General features: G+C 40.6%; 1 protein-coding gene and 1 non-coding gene across 7 annotated transcripts in view; both read right to left on the bottom strand.

Annotated features, from left to right (window-relative positions):
- Nucleotides 1-14,689, bottom strand: part of MYH10 (myosin heavy chain 10) — a 154,989-nt gene that overhangs the window by 102,013 nt on the left and 38,287 nt on the right. For all 6 annotated transcript variants that reach the window (XM_040243384.1, XM_040243385.1, XM_040243383.1 and 3 more), the window contains 2 exons: nucleotides 13,310-13,685; nucleotides 8-164 (listed from right to left, as the gene is read on the bottom strand). In XM_040243384.1, the coding sequence (XP_040099318.1) occupies nucleotides 8-164; nucleotides 13,310-13,654 (502 nt within the window). In that variant the 5' untranslated portion in view covers nucleotides 13,655-13,685. The remainder of the gene's footprint in view (nucleotides 1-7; nucleotides 165-13,309; nucleotides 13,686-14,689) is intronic.
- On the bottom strand, nucleotides 9,857-9,998 carry LOC120867484. Its single transcript, XR_005721912.1, has one exon. It is a non-coding gene; the product is annotated as a small nucleolar RNA SNORA79 (small nucleolar RNA).

Here is a 14,689-nt window from a genome sequence, read left to right as displayed (position 1 = left end):
CAGTTACCTTGAAGCATGCATCTGTAAGCAGATTCTGATATAGCGTAGATGTGTGGAGGCATCTCATGACGCTTCTTCCCTCTGTACATTTCAATAATATTCTCAGAGTAAATTGGAAGGTTCTTGTAAGGATTTATGACTACACAGAAGAGTCCAGAATAGGTCTAGAACAGATAAAAATAAGATACAGTGTTAAAAACTGTAACCCCATGTATCAGGTGGGGTCCAATCAGGAGACAAACCACACAGTAATGTGAACAGGGGATCTTTATCATTTGCATAATTAATCTATCCCTGAAATTAAATCTAGCCCGTTAACAGGCAATTCCAAACCACAAGCGGTTCTCCCACAGATGTGATTGCTAAACAGTACTTCCTTAGATTCAATTCCCTCATCTGTCAAATGGAAATAATAATAAATGCTTCATCGCTTTACAGGGTCATTATTCAAACTGCATGTCATTTGCTTTTTCAAATTCATTCTCTTGAAAGTGTACAAGGTATGAAAAGTCCATCACGGTGGTTTCAGGTTCCACACTACAATTCATCTTTAAGAAAATACTCATGGTCAAATTTGGGTATAATATCAATGATATTTTTTGGAAAATATAGATTTTTTTCATAAAAATAATTTATGTCAACTTGTTATGGTTTAAATTTAAATGAGGTAATAAACATTTAAAATATTTAACTTCTAAACACAGTAAATATCATTAAAAATAATCCACATCAACAGCTCTTTGGAGGTCCTCAATAATTTTTAAGAGTCACAAGTCTAAGAAGATAAAAACCCTCCTCATCAGTAGGGTAATCATTACTCAGAATTAATAGTAGGAGCGTTTTTGCCTTTAACTTTTTTCTTAATTCACACAGAGTGATTTCTGAGAACTGACTCTGGGAATAATGGAAAAATAAGAGTGGTTAGGACTGCTGCCAGACTCTCTGGTCCTGGCGGGGCTGAACGCACCTCAGCTGCACTGGAAACCAGACCCTTTATTTTGGGTGATTCTAAGTCTAAAGGTGAGAGGACCCTAGGAAAGGCTGAAGACCAATGATGCTCGTCCCCTCATGAAGCCCGGAGGGGCTTTAACCGTCGGCTGTTTAGAAAGGCTGAAACCCTTGACAGTGGCCACCAGGGGGCACTGTCAAGACCATGCTGCTTTGAATGCAGCAGTTAATGATGCTGAAAGGAAAGGCTGCTGGAAAAAAAAAAAGTTGAAGTGATCAGAACCACCTCTCTAGCTGTTCCTTATCTTTGCTTCCCTCCCAACAGAAGATGGAATGCACTTCCTACCTAGATTAGTGCTTGGGACTAAAACAAAGGCAAGCAAGGGCCCTGCCTGAGCTCACCGATTTGGCCTGACTTCTAAACTGACCAGATGGACACCCTCCCTGTTTGCCCAAGGCCACAGTAATTACCTGCCCCTCCCTAGCTGACCGCTGGGTCTGCAGCCGCTGGCTTTCTCACGTCCAGCATCACACTCTGAGATGTGGGGCTGGCTCTCAGCCTTGCACCCAGCACCCTGCCACCTTCCACTGACCTCCTACCAATGACGGGTCTCTAGTCTGACTAGCCCAGCCTCTCTCTGCTACCCACAGGACAAAAAGGAAACAAGAGATGATTAAAAACAGATTTTATTAATGGCGAGAAAACTAAGAGGCAATCTTAACATTAAAATTTTTTTATTGAGTTTCATTTACACACAGTAAATTTGACAAATCAGAACTACATCTCAATGAACTGTAATACATAAACATCTACTTTTTTATTCAAAAATGAGATATCATCTCTATCATGAAGTTACACTATACTTTCATTTGTAAGAGACAAATAATTGCAGACTAGCCCAAAATGAGAACAAAAAGCACTCAAAAGAATTTAAAATGTGCAAATTCAGTTTAACACCCCATAGCATGTACAGTATGCTAACAGATCCTAACAATGACATTTGTAATCAGAAATCATTCCAGCATGTGTGTCTACCATGTGGTAGAGGCTTTTCTGAGAACTAGGATTACAGATGAGTAAGTCTCACAAATATGATTAAGTCATCAAAAAACAAGTTGGAATAATCATCAGTATTCTATGCTTGCCAAAAAGGAGCAGTGACAGAGGTTTAAGTGAAGATACTAAACTGAGGTGCTTAAAGAGCTAAACTTCTATCCCAAAATTAGCTCAAATGCTGGGCTCCTGCATTAACTGATGACTGCACTTGGTCTTCCCCAAGTTACAAGGAGCGATGGAGATGTTAAAATCATCTCTCTGGAGGCCTCAAGTTCAAAGTAGGCTTCATTACTGTTTGAATACACAAGCAAGATGTTAAGCACCTTTAAGCACTCTAGGGATGAACACAAAAAAGATACATTAAACAAGATACAATATAAGGTATTAAAAAGAGAATGATACAAAAAGAAAAAGAGGCACAGGTCTTTGCAGTAGAGAAAACTCTGGAGCAAAACAAACAACAAGCCTATGGCCACCTTGTCAGAAACAGTAAATCCAGGTGCAAAGTCCAGGCCCAGAGGATCGCTGATGTTCTTTTTAAAGACAAATAGGTCAAAACGAAGGATAAAGGAATTCCTATTAAAACAGTAAGAACGTACAGCCTGGGAGGGTACATCCGGGGCAGAGTGAAAGGCAGTGCAGCTGACGTGGTCTGTTCTGTGGAAGGTGAGAGGAAGAGCCTAGACAGGCAAATGGCAGCACTGAGATTCTGTCCTCCCCAGGTGATTAGGTATCCAGGGCTCAGGGGAGAAGAGTGATGGAAGGGAAGAGGCATTCCTCACACACTATAAATCTGGCAGCCACATGGAAGAGAGCCTGAAGAGGCAAGAGGTGGGAAGCAGAGGGTGGAGGTGTCTCCAGGCACAGTAACAGGCCTGCAGGAGAGAAAAGCAAGACAAAAACGCAGCAGCGGGACACTTCCCTGGTGGCCAGTGATTAAGACTCAGCACGCGCAACACAGGGAGCACAGGTTCGATCCCTGGTTGAGGAACCAAGATCCCACATGCCGCATGGCATGGTCAAATATAAATTAATTAATTTCTTTTTTAAAGAGCAGAATTGAGTCATAAAAACTCAATAGTACTCAGAACTCTGACTAGAGAAATCCATTCAAGGCGTGTTAAAGTTGACTCCAAGGTCACCTAGCTTTAGAGAATGGAAAAGTTATGGGTGGATAGGAAAAATCATTTGACTTGTGGGGAAGGATAATGAATCCCTCTTCAACATATTAAGACTGTGCCGTGTTAAAAGGAGATTCATTACAATAGGGGAGCCCAGGAGAATGAATGCCTACTGAATAGTCAGAAACACTGAAATCCTAAAATCATGAGAACATTTTGTAAAACTGCAAAGGCTTGAAGAAGCTTGTATAGGCTTTAGGACAGCAAGTAACAATTAAGGTAAAGGGGATGGCAGAAGATGAGATGGTTAGATAGCATCACTGACTCAATGGACACGAATCTGGGCAAACTCCAGGAGATAGTAAAGGACAGGAAAGCTTGGTGTGCTGCAGTCCTCAAGGTTGCAGAGAATCGGACAGGACTTACTGACTGAACAACAAACCAAAAAGAGACATACAAAAACACTAGCACACAAAAGAGACTCATTAATTTTTCAGCACCCTATGCTGCTGAGTTGATGATGGACAGAAGCCTGGCGTGCTACAGTCCATGGGGTCGCAAAGAGTTGGACATGACTGAGCGACTGAACTGAACTGATGCTGCTTTCATGCCTCCGGGCGTCTCTATATGCTGATCACTCTGCTTAGAACATCCATCTTCTATCCAGTATTGGAAAATGTTACTCGTCCTTTAGGGCTGGGCCTCAGTTTAAGAAAGCAGGGATATGCATATACATTATTGCTTTGAAGGACTAGAGAACCAGAGAACTAAGGCAGGTAGAGATGCCAGTACAACGTAACAGATACGACAGTCTCCTGTTAAGACAGGGCACTGAACTGGGAGCATCTCACAAACCTCCACCCCAACCACAGCCCTCGGAAGAAATCCGACATCCACCTGAGAGGAAGGGGAGAGAAGAAAGAACAATTCACTCACACCATCTGCAAACACCACACCTGGATGAAATTCACACGTGGCTTAGTGGAAAAGAACCCGCCTGCCAATGTGGAGACTCGGGTTCGATCCCTGGGTCGTGAAGATCCCCTGGAGAAGAAAATGGCAACCCACTCCAGTACTCTTGCCTGGGAAATCCCACTGACAGAGGATCCTGGAGGGCTACAGCCCATGGGGTCAGAAAACTTACCAACTTACGACACAACACAATTTGAAAAACAACAACAACCCTACATAATGAGGGAAAGTTCATCATCCAGAATATTCAGAGAGAGAAATGACCTCTGGACATTCTCTACAAAATAAGCTGAAAGAAAAACTTGAAGAAATAGATTTATGGCTACGACAGAATGGAGTATGATACAGACTCTTAAAGACACAACAAAGGTGGATAATAAAAGAAAAAGGAGGTACAGAGGTAAAAATAATTTAACAAATACAAAAGTTAAATTGAATAAATTAAAGATGAATATGAAGAGCACAGAAAGGATTACTAAAATATTAATCATTATCACTCCTTAGGGGGGAAAACAACCAAAATTCTGTAAAAAGAATAATAAAAAATAAACTTGAAGAAAACTGTGTGTCTGTGGGAGGGGGGCAGGTAATACACAGTGAATAAGTAAAGAATTCATCAAGCCAATAAACATAGAAGGAATGACATTAAATTATCACTGTCTGGCTTCCTAATGAAATGATGGACCAGGACAGTGCCCATTACAGGCGCTAAAACCCTTCAGGGAGGGCAGACACTCCTAAAACAGGAATCAGGCCAACAAAGCCCAAACTGATTCACTGATCCATCTCAGCATCGTGAAGTGAGACAGCCGGCATCCTGTGCCTCTGGAATCCGAATGTGATCAAGGCTCTGCATCCAGTTTACAGGAGGCACCATGGGAATGCAATCAACAGAATCCAGACTATGGGAAACTCTACAGCACAACAGACCTTGTTTCTTTACAAAAAAAAAAAAAAAAAGCCACCCAGGAGGACGGTAAACATCCCAGGCTTTCAGCTGGGACCCTAACTGGTGTCCCCTGAGAGGTTAGAGGGTACCAGAAATAGACCAGCCCAAAGCCCGGGAGGGAGGAAGGTAAACCCCTGAGCAACCTACATGCACACTCGTTCCCCTTGATCTAACTGCCTGCCCAGAGTGTGAGGTCACCCAGAGCCTCAGATTACCTCCACAACCTCTCATATACAGTAACTGGCACAGAGGCGATGGTTGTAACTAAAATCCAGAATAATATGTGGGTCTCCTATGAGTCTACTTTTATTGCCCTTGTATCTTGTATCCTAGACAATCATAGGCTCAAGTAATCAAAAGACATGATTGAAATTAGTAAAATTGATAAGCCTCTGGTGAGACTCATTTAAAAAGGGTAGAACAGATGGTCAGTATTGGGAATGCAAGAAAATATCACAGCAAATCCTACAGGAGACAAGAGGGTTATTAGGAACAACATCAGGCGAATTAATTTGAAAATTTAGATGAAATACACAAATTCCTAGAAAAACTCAATTATCAAAACTGTTACCCAAAGTCTTTAATCTGAAAAATTCAAGAACTATGAAAGAAAAACTTCCCCACAAAGGAAACTATATCATCATTTTTAAATGAAATAACATCAATACTATTCAAACTCTTCCAGAGAAAATACAAAGATAAAATATTCCCAGATTCATTTTAAAAAGCCAGCATAATTTTGACAGCAAAACATGACAAGGACATTATAAGAAAGGAAAATTTTCAATCAATCTCCTTTCTGAATATAGATACAAAAATTCTACACAAAATATTAGCAAACAAAATCTAGGAATCCAGTAATATATATAAAGAATATTGGTCCTTGCCAGGTTAGTCTACCACTAAAAAATACAGTATACGATTCACCATAATAACCAAATAACCAGAAAAATCACACTAATGTCTGATCAGAAGCTGGGAAAACATTTGATAAATTAACACCCAGTCAGTATTTAAAATGGCATAGAAAATGGCAATCCACTCCAGGATTCTTGCCTGGAAAATTCCATGGACAGAGGAGCCCAGCGGACTATAGTCCATAGGGTTACAAAGAGTTGGACAGGACCGGGTATGTACACAGTATTTAAAAAAACTTATCCATGCAGAATAAAAACTAGCAATAGAAGGAAACTTCCCTCAATCTGATAAAAGAATATTCAAAACAAAACAAATCATTCTTAGCAGTGAAATGTTGAAAAGTTTCTGATACAAAGATGCCTTCAATAACCACTACTATTCAGCAAACATTTACTGAACTTCTTAGACAATGCAGTAAAGCAACGTATAAAAATTAGAAAGGAAAAAATAAAACTGTCATTTGCAGACAACATGAGTGTATTCAATATCCATAAGAATCTTCAACAAAACTATTACAATCAATAAACTTAGTAAGGTTGGTGAATATAAAGTCAATATATAAAAGTTAACTGTAAAAACATGGCAACTGTATTCCTACTTCATGGTAACAATTCTAAAACATGTAAAACACCACTTAAATAGCATAAAAAATTAAATACCTAAAAATAAATCCAATAAAGGATGTACCAAACCTAAAACATATTACGAAAGATTAAGAACTAATAAAAAAAGAACTAGAGGAACAGATGCTGTAGAGATCTCATTTCTCCTCTAAGCTGATCTACAAAATCAGCAAAAATCCAATCAAAATTCTAATCAGGTTTTGTGAGTATGAAAAACTGACAAGAGGGTTCTAAAATTATACTGAAATGCAAAGGACCTAACAACCAAAACAATCTCAAAGAACAAAAGTGAGGGTTTACCATACTGGATACCAAGACACACTGTGTGTGTGCAAAGTCACTTCAGTCGTTGTCTGATCTTTGCGACCCTATGCACTATAGCCTGCCAGGCTCCTCTGTCCATGGGATTCTCCAGGCAAGTGTATCGGAGTGGGCTGCCATGCCCTCCTCCAGGGGATCTTCCCCACCTAGGGATCGAACACACATCTCTTACATCTCCTGCGTTGGCTGGTGGGTTTTTACCACTAGCACCATCTGGAAAGCCCATAAGACACAGTATAAAGCTGTAATAATCAAGATAATGTGACATCAGCCCAAGGATGGCCATAACAGACCCATGAAACAGAACAGGAAGTCAAGCACACATTTGTGAGCACCTGATTTATGATCAAGGTGACACTTCAGCACAGTGGAGAGGGGTTTGTGTTTCAATAAATGTCACTGGACTAACTGAATAGACATGTGGGGGAAAAAAAATTAACCTTGCCCATACCTTGTACCATACACTAAACTCACTTCCAAATAGAACTGAGACTGACTCTTAAGAAATATATCATCAAATTCCTCGGAGTCAGGCAGCAGGAGACTGAGAATGGGGAGAGAATGAAGCCAGGATGTTTACCCCTCAGGCCAGTGCGTCAGGTTCCCTCTGAAAGCGGCCAGTTTCCACCAGGAAGCCCTCTCCACAAAGCATCCTCTCCTGATCAAGGTACCAGCTCTTTGTTTCTTTAAAGATCAAGGGTGGTCCAGGGCGCTCAGCCATCACTAGTGACAGGACACTGCAACATTTCTGCTTCTGTTTTCTCAACTCTATTCACGTGTTTATAAATCCTCCCCTTATTAAATGTGCCGAATACCTATTTAGAGGGCCATGTGTTTCCTAATGGAATCTATCTCAGGTATTATCTAGAAATGCTCAAGATATGAGTTAAGGATATGCATGTCCTGTGTCACCCAGAAATTCCACTCCTGGTTATACACCTTATAGAAAGCCATGCTTATATGCACCAGGACATGACCAAGGCTGTTCACTGAAGCACTGTTTGCAACAGCCCTAAACTGGGCGGGAGACAGGGGGAATGCTCAAAATCAGTTGAGAGGATAAATATATTGGGACAAAAATCTTACACTGGAACATTACATTCCACAAAGATGAACAAAATACTTTTATAGTTCAGGGCATTTGACTACTCTTAGAAACTGTTAAAGATCCCCCAAATCTTCTGTATTATATATTTTTATATAAATATACAAATATCAATAAACTGGGTTTAATGTGTATTTATTTGTTTACAAATAAAAATAATATTTTTAGGAAAAAAAAACTTTTGTTTTCTAAAACAAAAGAAGAGTGGCACTTTTATTTGCAAATCTTTTGTTGTCTGGCTTAATAAAAAACGCTCAATCTTAATAGAAAACATTTGACATTCTGTTTCAGCATTCAATCTATTTGTGATGTTGTTTTGACTGAAATACATGAAATTAGTCTTACACTGATATTTAACTTGAAAAGGGAGGAGTAGTTTAGCAGTCTTTTCATGAAGTTATAGATATTTCTCTTTGATACTACACCAAAACTCGACAAGTGAGAATTTTTCAAAATGAGATGCAGTGTTAACATCTGACACCCTGTCAGTGAACTTTCCATATTCTGTCCCATCAAAGTCACTGGCTGAACTTCTATGCTGAACGAATCTTTTACCCAGGCATGATTTTGTAACATCATGTACATATCATTTGGAAAACTCTGGCTCAGTGAATTATACAAGTCTTCCAAATGATAACATCTCACACTATATGACATTATTAAAAAAAAACACATTCATTAATATTGCCATTCATTAATTCATTAATATTAATATTCATTAATATTGCCTCATCAGAAAGGTTTTATGTATTGCCAAGGTAGTAAGTTCAGTGGCAGATGCAACTTTTAATTTTCATGTGGAAAATTAAATTGTATCATTATTGACAAATATATTCAATTGCTTCCTTTGAAGTGTCAGGCTCACTTCGTTCATTTTCTTTTCACCCCACCATGCACGGTGTGTGGGACCTTAGCTTCCCAACCAGGGTTGGAACCCACATCCCCTGAACTTGAGGTGCAGTCTTAACCACTGGACCACCTAGGAAGTCCCTGTTCATTTTCAAGAAAATGTCTGGCCAAGTACCCTGGTGTCAATTAACCATAGCTTATCTACCAGTCATTCTATCAAATAAAAGTGGCATTCTATTTTTAAAAAATGGCAAGTTTAGCTTGTAACTCATATAGCTCTACATACATGCTTTTCTTCAAAGCAACCATCCTAGTTCAATATGCAGAAGTGTTTTATGCATACTTATCATTTAATCACAAAGAATACTAAAAGACATGTTCCCAAGAGCTGAGATTTAATAAAACCCATCATTTCTCCTGCTTTATCAAGGACGTTCTCGAACAAAACTAGATCAGCACAACCACCAGGACAGTATGGGGTTACTGCCTCCTCCATGATAAGGTGTCAGCAGTTTTCCTCACCATGGCTTTTGCACCATCAGTATCAGTGTCAACAGTGAAGGGGCAAATAAAGTCTTTGATAATCATGAAAATAGTTTTGACCTCAAGGATGTCATGAAAGGGTTTTAAAGAAGCCCCTAGGAGTCTATAAAGCACCCTTTGAGAACTACTGAGTTACATTAACACAAAGTAACATGAGTGAATCTAAAAAATATAATGCTGAGCAAAAGAAAAAAAAAAGACACAAAAAGGAATATATTAAGACATTCATTCATATAAACATTCATCAACAGGCAAAACTAAACTATGTTTTTAAGGAATACGTACATAAGTTTGATCAAACACACTGGGAGTTTTTAAGATACTTCTCAATAACACATAGACAAAGAAGAAAAAAAATTAGTAAAGTTTACAAAGTTAAAAAGTTTAGTCTAATGGCCACATATAGAACTCCACACCCAACAGTAACAGAATACACATTCTTTTTTTTCCAATTGTTTGAGTCTGCAAAAATCAAAAGGCAGTGACAGAGAGCTAACCCATGATGCCCTGAATGAAAACAAGTCAGTTTAGATATATGATGGACTAAAATCCCACTACTTAAGGCTCCACGCAGTGAGCAGAACAGCCATCAAAAGAGAATATACTTTCTTTACAAACATACAGAATACTCATAAATGTAACTGACAGTGTGCTACAAGCAGCAAGTCTCAACAAAAGCAAGGAATGATAAATACTATGTGGACTATATTCTTTGACTAAAATGAAATTAACTTAAAAATCAGTAACAAAGATAACTTAAAAACCAACGTTTAGGTACACTTTTAAGTACACTTTTAAAAGGTTCACAGGTTGAAGAAGAAAGAAGTTAGAAAATATTTAGAACTGAACAATAAAAATACTACACATCAAAATCTGTGAAGGGCATGTGTCCACAGGGTTGCAAAGGAGTTGGGACACGACTTGGCCACTGAACAACAACAACAAACAAAGCTAAAAAGTCAGTAGAGATGACATTTGCAGTTTTTAAATGATTTTATTAGGAAAGAAAATGAAAATTAATGACCAGAGAGCTGGATGTTGGGGAGATTAAATCTAAAGATATAAGGAAGTAACATAACCAAACCTAAGTAACTTACATTGTATCTTATCTATAGAAATATATCCCAAAGGTCCCAGCCAAGCTATTATAGTGTCTGTATCCTAGTACCTCAACTGATCAATTTCAACTGCCTGGTAAATTTCAAAGCCCAACACATCTTTCATTCAATGCTTAGCAATCATGGCCACCCACAGCCCCATTCCTTAGCAGGTTTCTTTAGAGTCAAGTGCTCCAATCTGAATCTTCTGTAGGAAACTTTTCTCTATTCCACTTACTGAAGGTATGATCCTCCCAAACCCTCACCTCTCTTGGGACCCTAGAACTTCTTAAAAAACTCAGATTCTCCTTTTCTAAAGACCATGCGGCCACGCTTTGAGAAGAAATTCAAGATAATTTACTTATGCTGACCCTGAATTAAGCTGGAAATAAGTCAAACTCAATAAAAGATACTTGCAAAGTCTTAGAGTTGTCATGAGGAATAGCTACAATAAACTAAACTGCCTTTCCCTTCATCCTTCGCTTTTACCCACAGCCTCCTACCCCTCTATTTCCCTCCTCTGTCCTTAGTGCAGTCGCCCACAGGGGCGAGGGGGAGGCAAGGTGAAGACAGACTCCTGTTCTAAGGGCAGTGCTCCACACCTTTTTGGCTGTGTCCCTGCTTTTCCAGCCCGTCACAGTTCACTGCACAGGGGATCATCCAAAATGGATCCACCTCTCTGATCTCAACATTATGATCTGTCCACAGTCCCTGCATATCGCAGTTTTCTCCCTCCCTCGCTCCAGGCAGAAATATACTCTGCTGCTCAGTCTCCGCTGGAGTCCCAACGCTGCTCTTCAACTGTTTTCTTATCCTTTGCTTCCTCGCTTTTCCAAGGCATCCCCATTGTCCTCAAGCCACCTACCCAACCCTGGTGCCTCTTACTCTCTTGCTTTGCATCCTAACTCACAGAGAAAAAATAAAATAAAAGAGACCATCAGGATTGATTCAACCCTCTGGCAAAAGTCATGAACAAACTACTCCTTCTCAGATGCTCCCATGGCAAACTCCTTCCTACCAGCCAGATTCCAGCTCAAACCCTTCTCAGAATCCTTCCCATACTCACGGGGGAAAGCCATCCCCACAGTCCTGTTTCATTTCCTTATAAAGAAGTATCACGAAGGCAGGGATTGGCCTGGCCTGTTCCCTGCACTCTCTCCAGCACCTGGAACATAGCTGTTGTTCAGTCACTAAGCCGTGTCTGACTCTTTATGACTCCATGAACTGTAGCACACCAGGCTTCCCTGTCCTTTACTATCTCCCGGAGTTTGCTCAAACTCATGTCCATTGAGTCATCCAACCTTCTCATCCTGTGCCACCCCCATCTCCTCCTGCTCTCAATCTTTCCCAGTATCAGGGTCTTTTCCAATGAGTCAGCTCTTCACATCAGGTGACCAAAGTATTGGGCCTTCAGCATCAGTCCTTCCAATGAATATTCAGGGCAGAACATAGTAGGTGCTCAGAACATATCCACTAAATAGACTAATTTTATGGGAAAATGACCTCTGAGTTGCTGAAGTTCTGACTTATGCCTGAACATTAGTAGTACAAATGCTACCTCTGCCTAAAATTCAAGTGGTTTCCCAAATTCAGACCATTACAATGTCAAACCTTTCTCTCCACGTCTCTTCTTTCTAAATCTACCTTCTATCTGCCATGCCTTCTTTATTCTTTTATATTTATTTTATTGAAGTATAGTTGATTTAAAATGTGTTAATTTCTACTGTACAGCAAAGTGATTCACATACACATATACGTGTATGTAAAAGAATCTGAAAAAGTGTGTACCTACACATATTCTTTTTCATATTCTTTTCCATTATGGTTTATCAAAGGATCCTGAATACAGTTCCCTGGGCTATTTATTCAGTAGGAACTTGCTGTTCTTCCATTCTCTATATGATAGCTTGCATCTACCTATCTCAAACTCCCAAACCATCCCTCCTCCACCTCTCCCCCATGGCAAACACAAGTCTGTTCTCTAGGTCTGCGAGTCCGTTTCTGTTCCGTAGATAAGTTTGTGTCATATTTTAGATTCCACGGATAAGTGATATCACATGGTGTTTGTCTTTCTCCGTCTGACTTACTTCATTTAGTATGATCATCCCTAGGTCCACCCACGTTGCTGCTAATTACCCTGCCCTCTTTAAACCAACACCACCACCTGTGTCTACCATCCCTTCAAACATATTTTGGCTTTCTAGATTCTTGCAGTATCTGGCTTGCATATTTCTTCTCAACCTTACCCCTTATTATTTTCGGGAACTTCCATATGCTCAGCAGCATTGTCAGTGACTGTGACATGTGGCAACTACTAACCACAGGACAGCCCCAGCTTCAATCTGACCCTGAACTGTTTCCTCTTAAAAACCTCAGCATTCAGCTTTCCCACTTCCCTGTACCCAATGACCTTGGTCTCACTCTTCACTGAAACCTCTAAGCTTGCAGCCCCGCTTCTTTACACCCCCGGATATACACTAGAAACCCAGTGTATATCCTACTGTGAATGCAACTCTCATCACCATATTAAGTTCCCTGATCTTTCTGCCACATGCTGTCCTCCATCTTATTAGGCTCCAGAGCACCCCTACACAAAAGTCTCAAATCCGTTTTAGTGTATTTAATCCAGACTGGATTATTTAAAAATAAGATTTAAAGCAAAGTAAGACTTGGGGCAATCTTCCCATCTTTAGTACAAATAGTCATGTTAAACAGAAAGAGTATTCCACATTGATTAGGGCAGTATGTACGATTTTCATGAATTCCCAGGCACCAATTCACATGATTATTTAGAGGGCATACTTACATAGATAAGTCCTGAATAGTAACGATCCTTCAGATTATGTAAAACAGAAGCTTCGTTCAAGCATGTCAATTCCGCCATATCCTCCACCTTGGAAAACTTAGGTGGGTTCATCTTCTGAATATCATCTTTGTTGACCATTGCTTTCTTTCCATTCTCTGCCAACTCCACCATAACTTCATCTCCCCGTTCTTCTTTGATACTAGCTGCCTCAAAACCATGGCGTTCCGACGGGATCCACACTAGCTTTTTGGCCGTCCAATCAGCCTGAGTGGCAGGGTTGTAGATGACTGCCCTGTCCACAAAGAGATACCTCTCTGGATCTTCGAGTCCAGTTCTCTGTGCCATTGTAAACAGGAAGCTCCAAGAGCGATCGCCTCTATGAGAAGAGGAGGAAAACAAAGTCAGATATTTAGAAATAAGCTGTGGTTCACAACTCATCTAAGAAACTTAAAAACAAAAGCTCTGGTAAACAAAATGCATGAACTTGGAGTGAAGAAGCTGGTGTAGCCCCCTCCAGGGCCCCAATAACTGGGTTTCCAAGGTAAATTTCAGGGGTGACCATGAATGATGACTGGTTCTCTGAGGACCACTCAAGCTATACCCTCAGTCACTGAGGGCTGAAAAACAAGTGGGAGGAAACAGCAAAGTTGCAGTTGGACTCTGTTTTTCTCTTCATCTCCTATTTCACCCTCGCCACAAATTAAACAGGGAGTTAAGAAGGGAAATGAAAACTAAGAAAACGAAAACAGAAATTCAGGATAAAAGACCCTGGGAGTGGTGCTGGAATGACTGCAACCACCTGGATGTCACTACAGAAATGCACGGTGACTACCAGTGGAGCGAACCTCAGGTCTAGAACGTTCCTCCCATCCTATGTGTGTGTGTGCACAGGCACTCAGTCACGTCCACTCTTTGCGACCCCATGGATTGCAGCTCTCCAGGCTCCTCTGTCCATGGAATTTTCCAGGCAAGAATACTGGAGTGGGTTGCCATTTACTACTCCAGGACATCGTCCCAACCCAGGGATCGAACCTGTGTCTCTTTGTTTCCTGCACTGGCAGGCAAATTCTTTACCACTGCGCCACCTGGGAAGATGCCCTTCAGACAACAGACTCAACACTCTTACGATCCCCCTAAGCCAGCCCCCTGCAGCTTCTCCACGGCCCACGTGATCTCAGTGTGATCACTTGAGGCCACAGAGGGTGAGGGCATGAGTTGGTGTCACACCCAGCCTCTCAAGTATGTGATGGTGGCTGTCCAGGTCTCCACTCCCAGGCCTGCAGCTGCTCCCCTCCGGCTCCTCTTCTGCATTCCGTCCTGTACCAGGACTCACTCCCCCACTCTGGGCTCTCGCCTCAAAACAAACTCCATGTGTTTACA

Source organism: Oryx dammah, unplaced genomic scaffold, assembly GCF_014754425.2.
Source record: "Oryx dammah isolate SB20612 unplaced genomic scaffold, SCBI_Odam_1.1 HiC_scaffold_8, whole genome shotgun sequence".
Lineage (NCBI taxonomy): Eukaryota > Metazoa > Chordata > Mammalia > Artiodactyla > Bovidae > Oryx > Oryx dammah.
The sequence above is the reverse complement of the archived record's forward strand: the minus strand, read 5'-3'. Positions and strand labels throughout refer to the sequence as shown.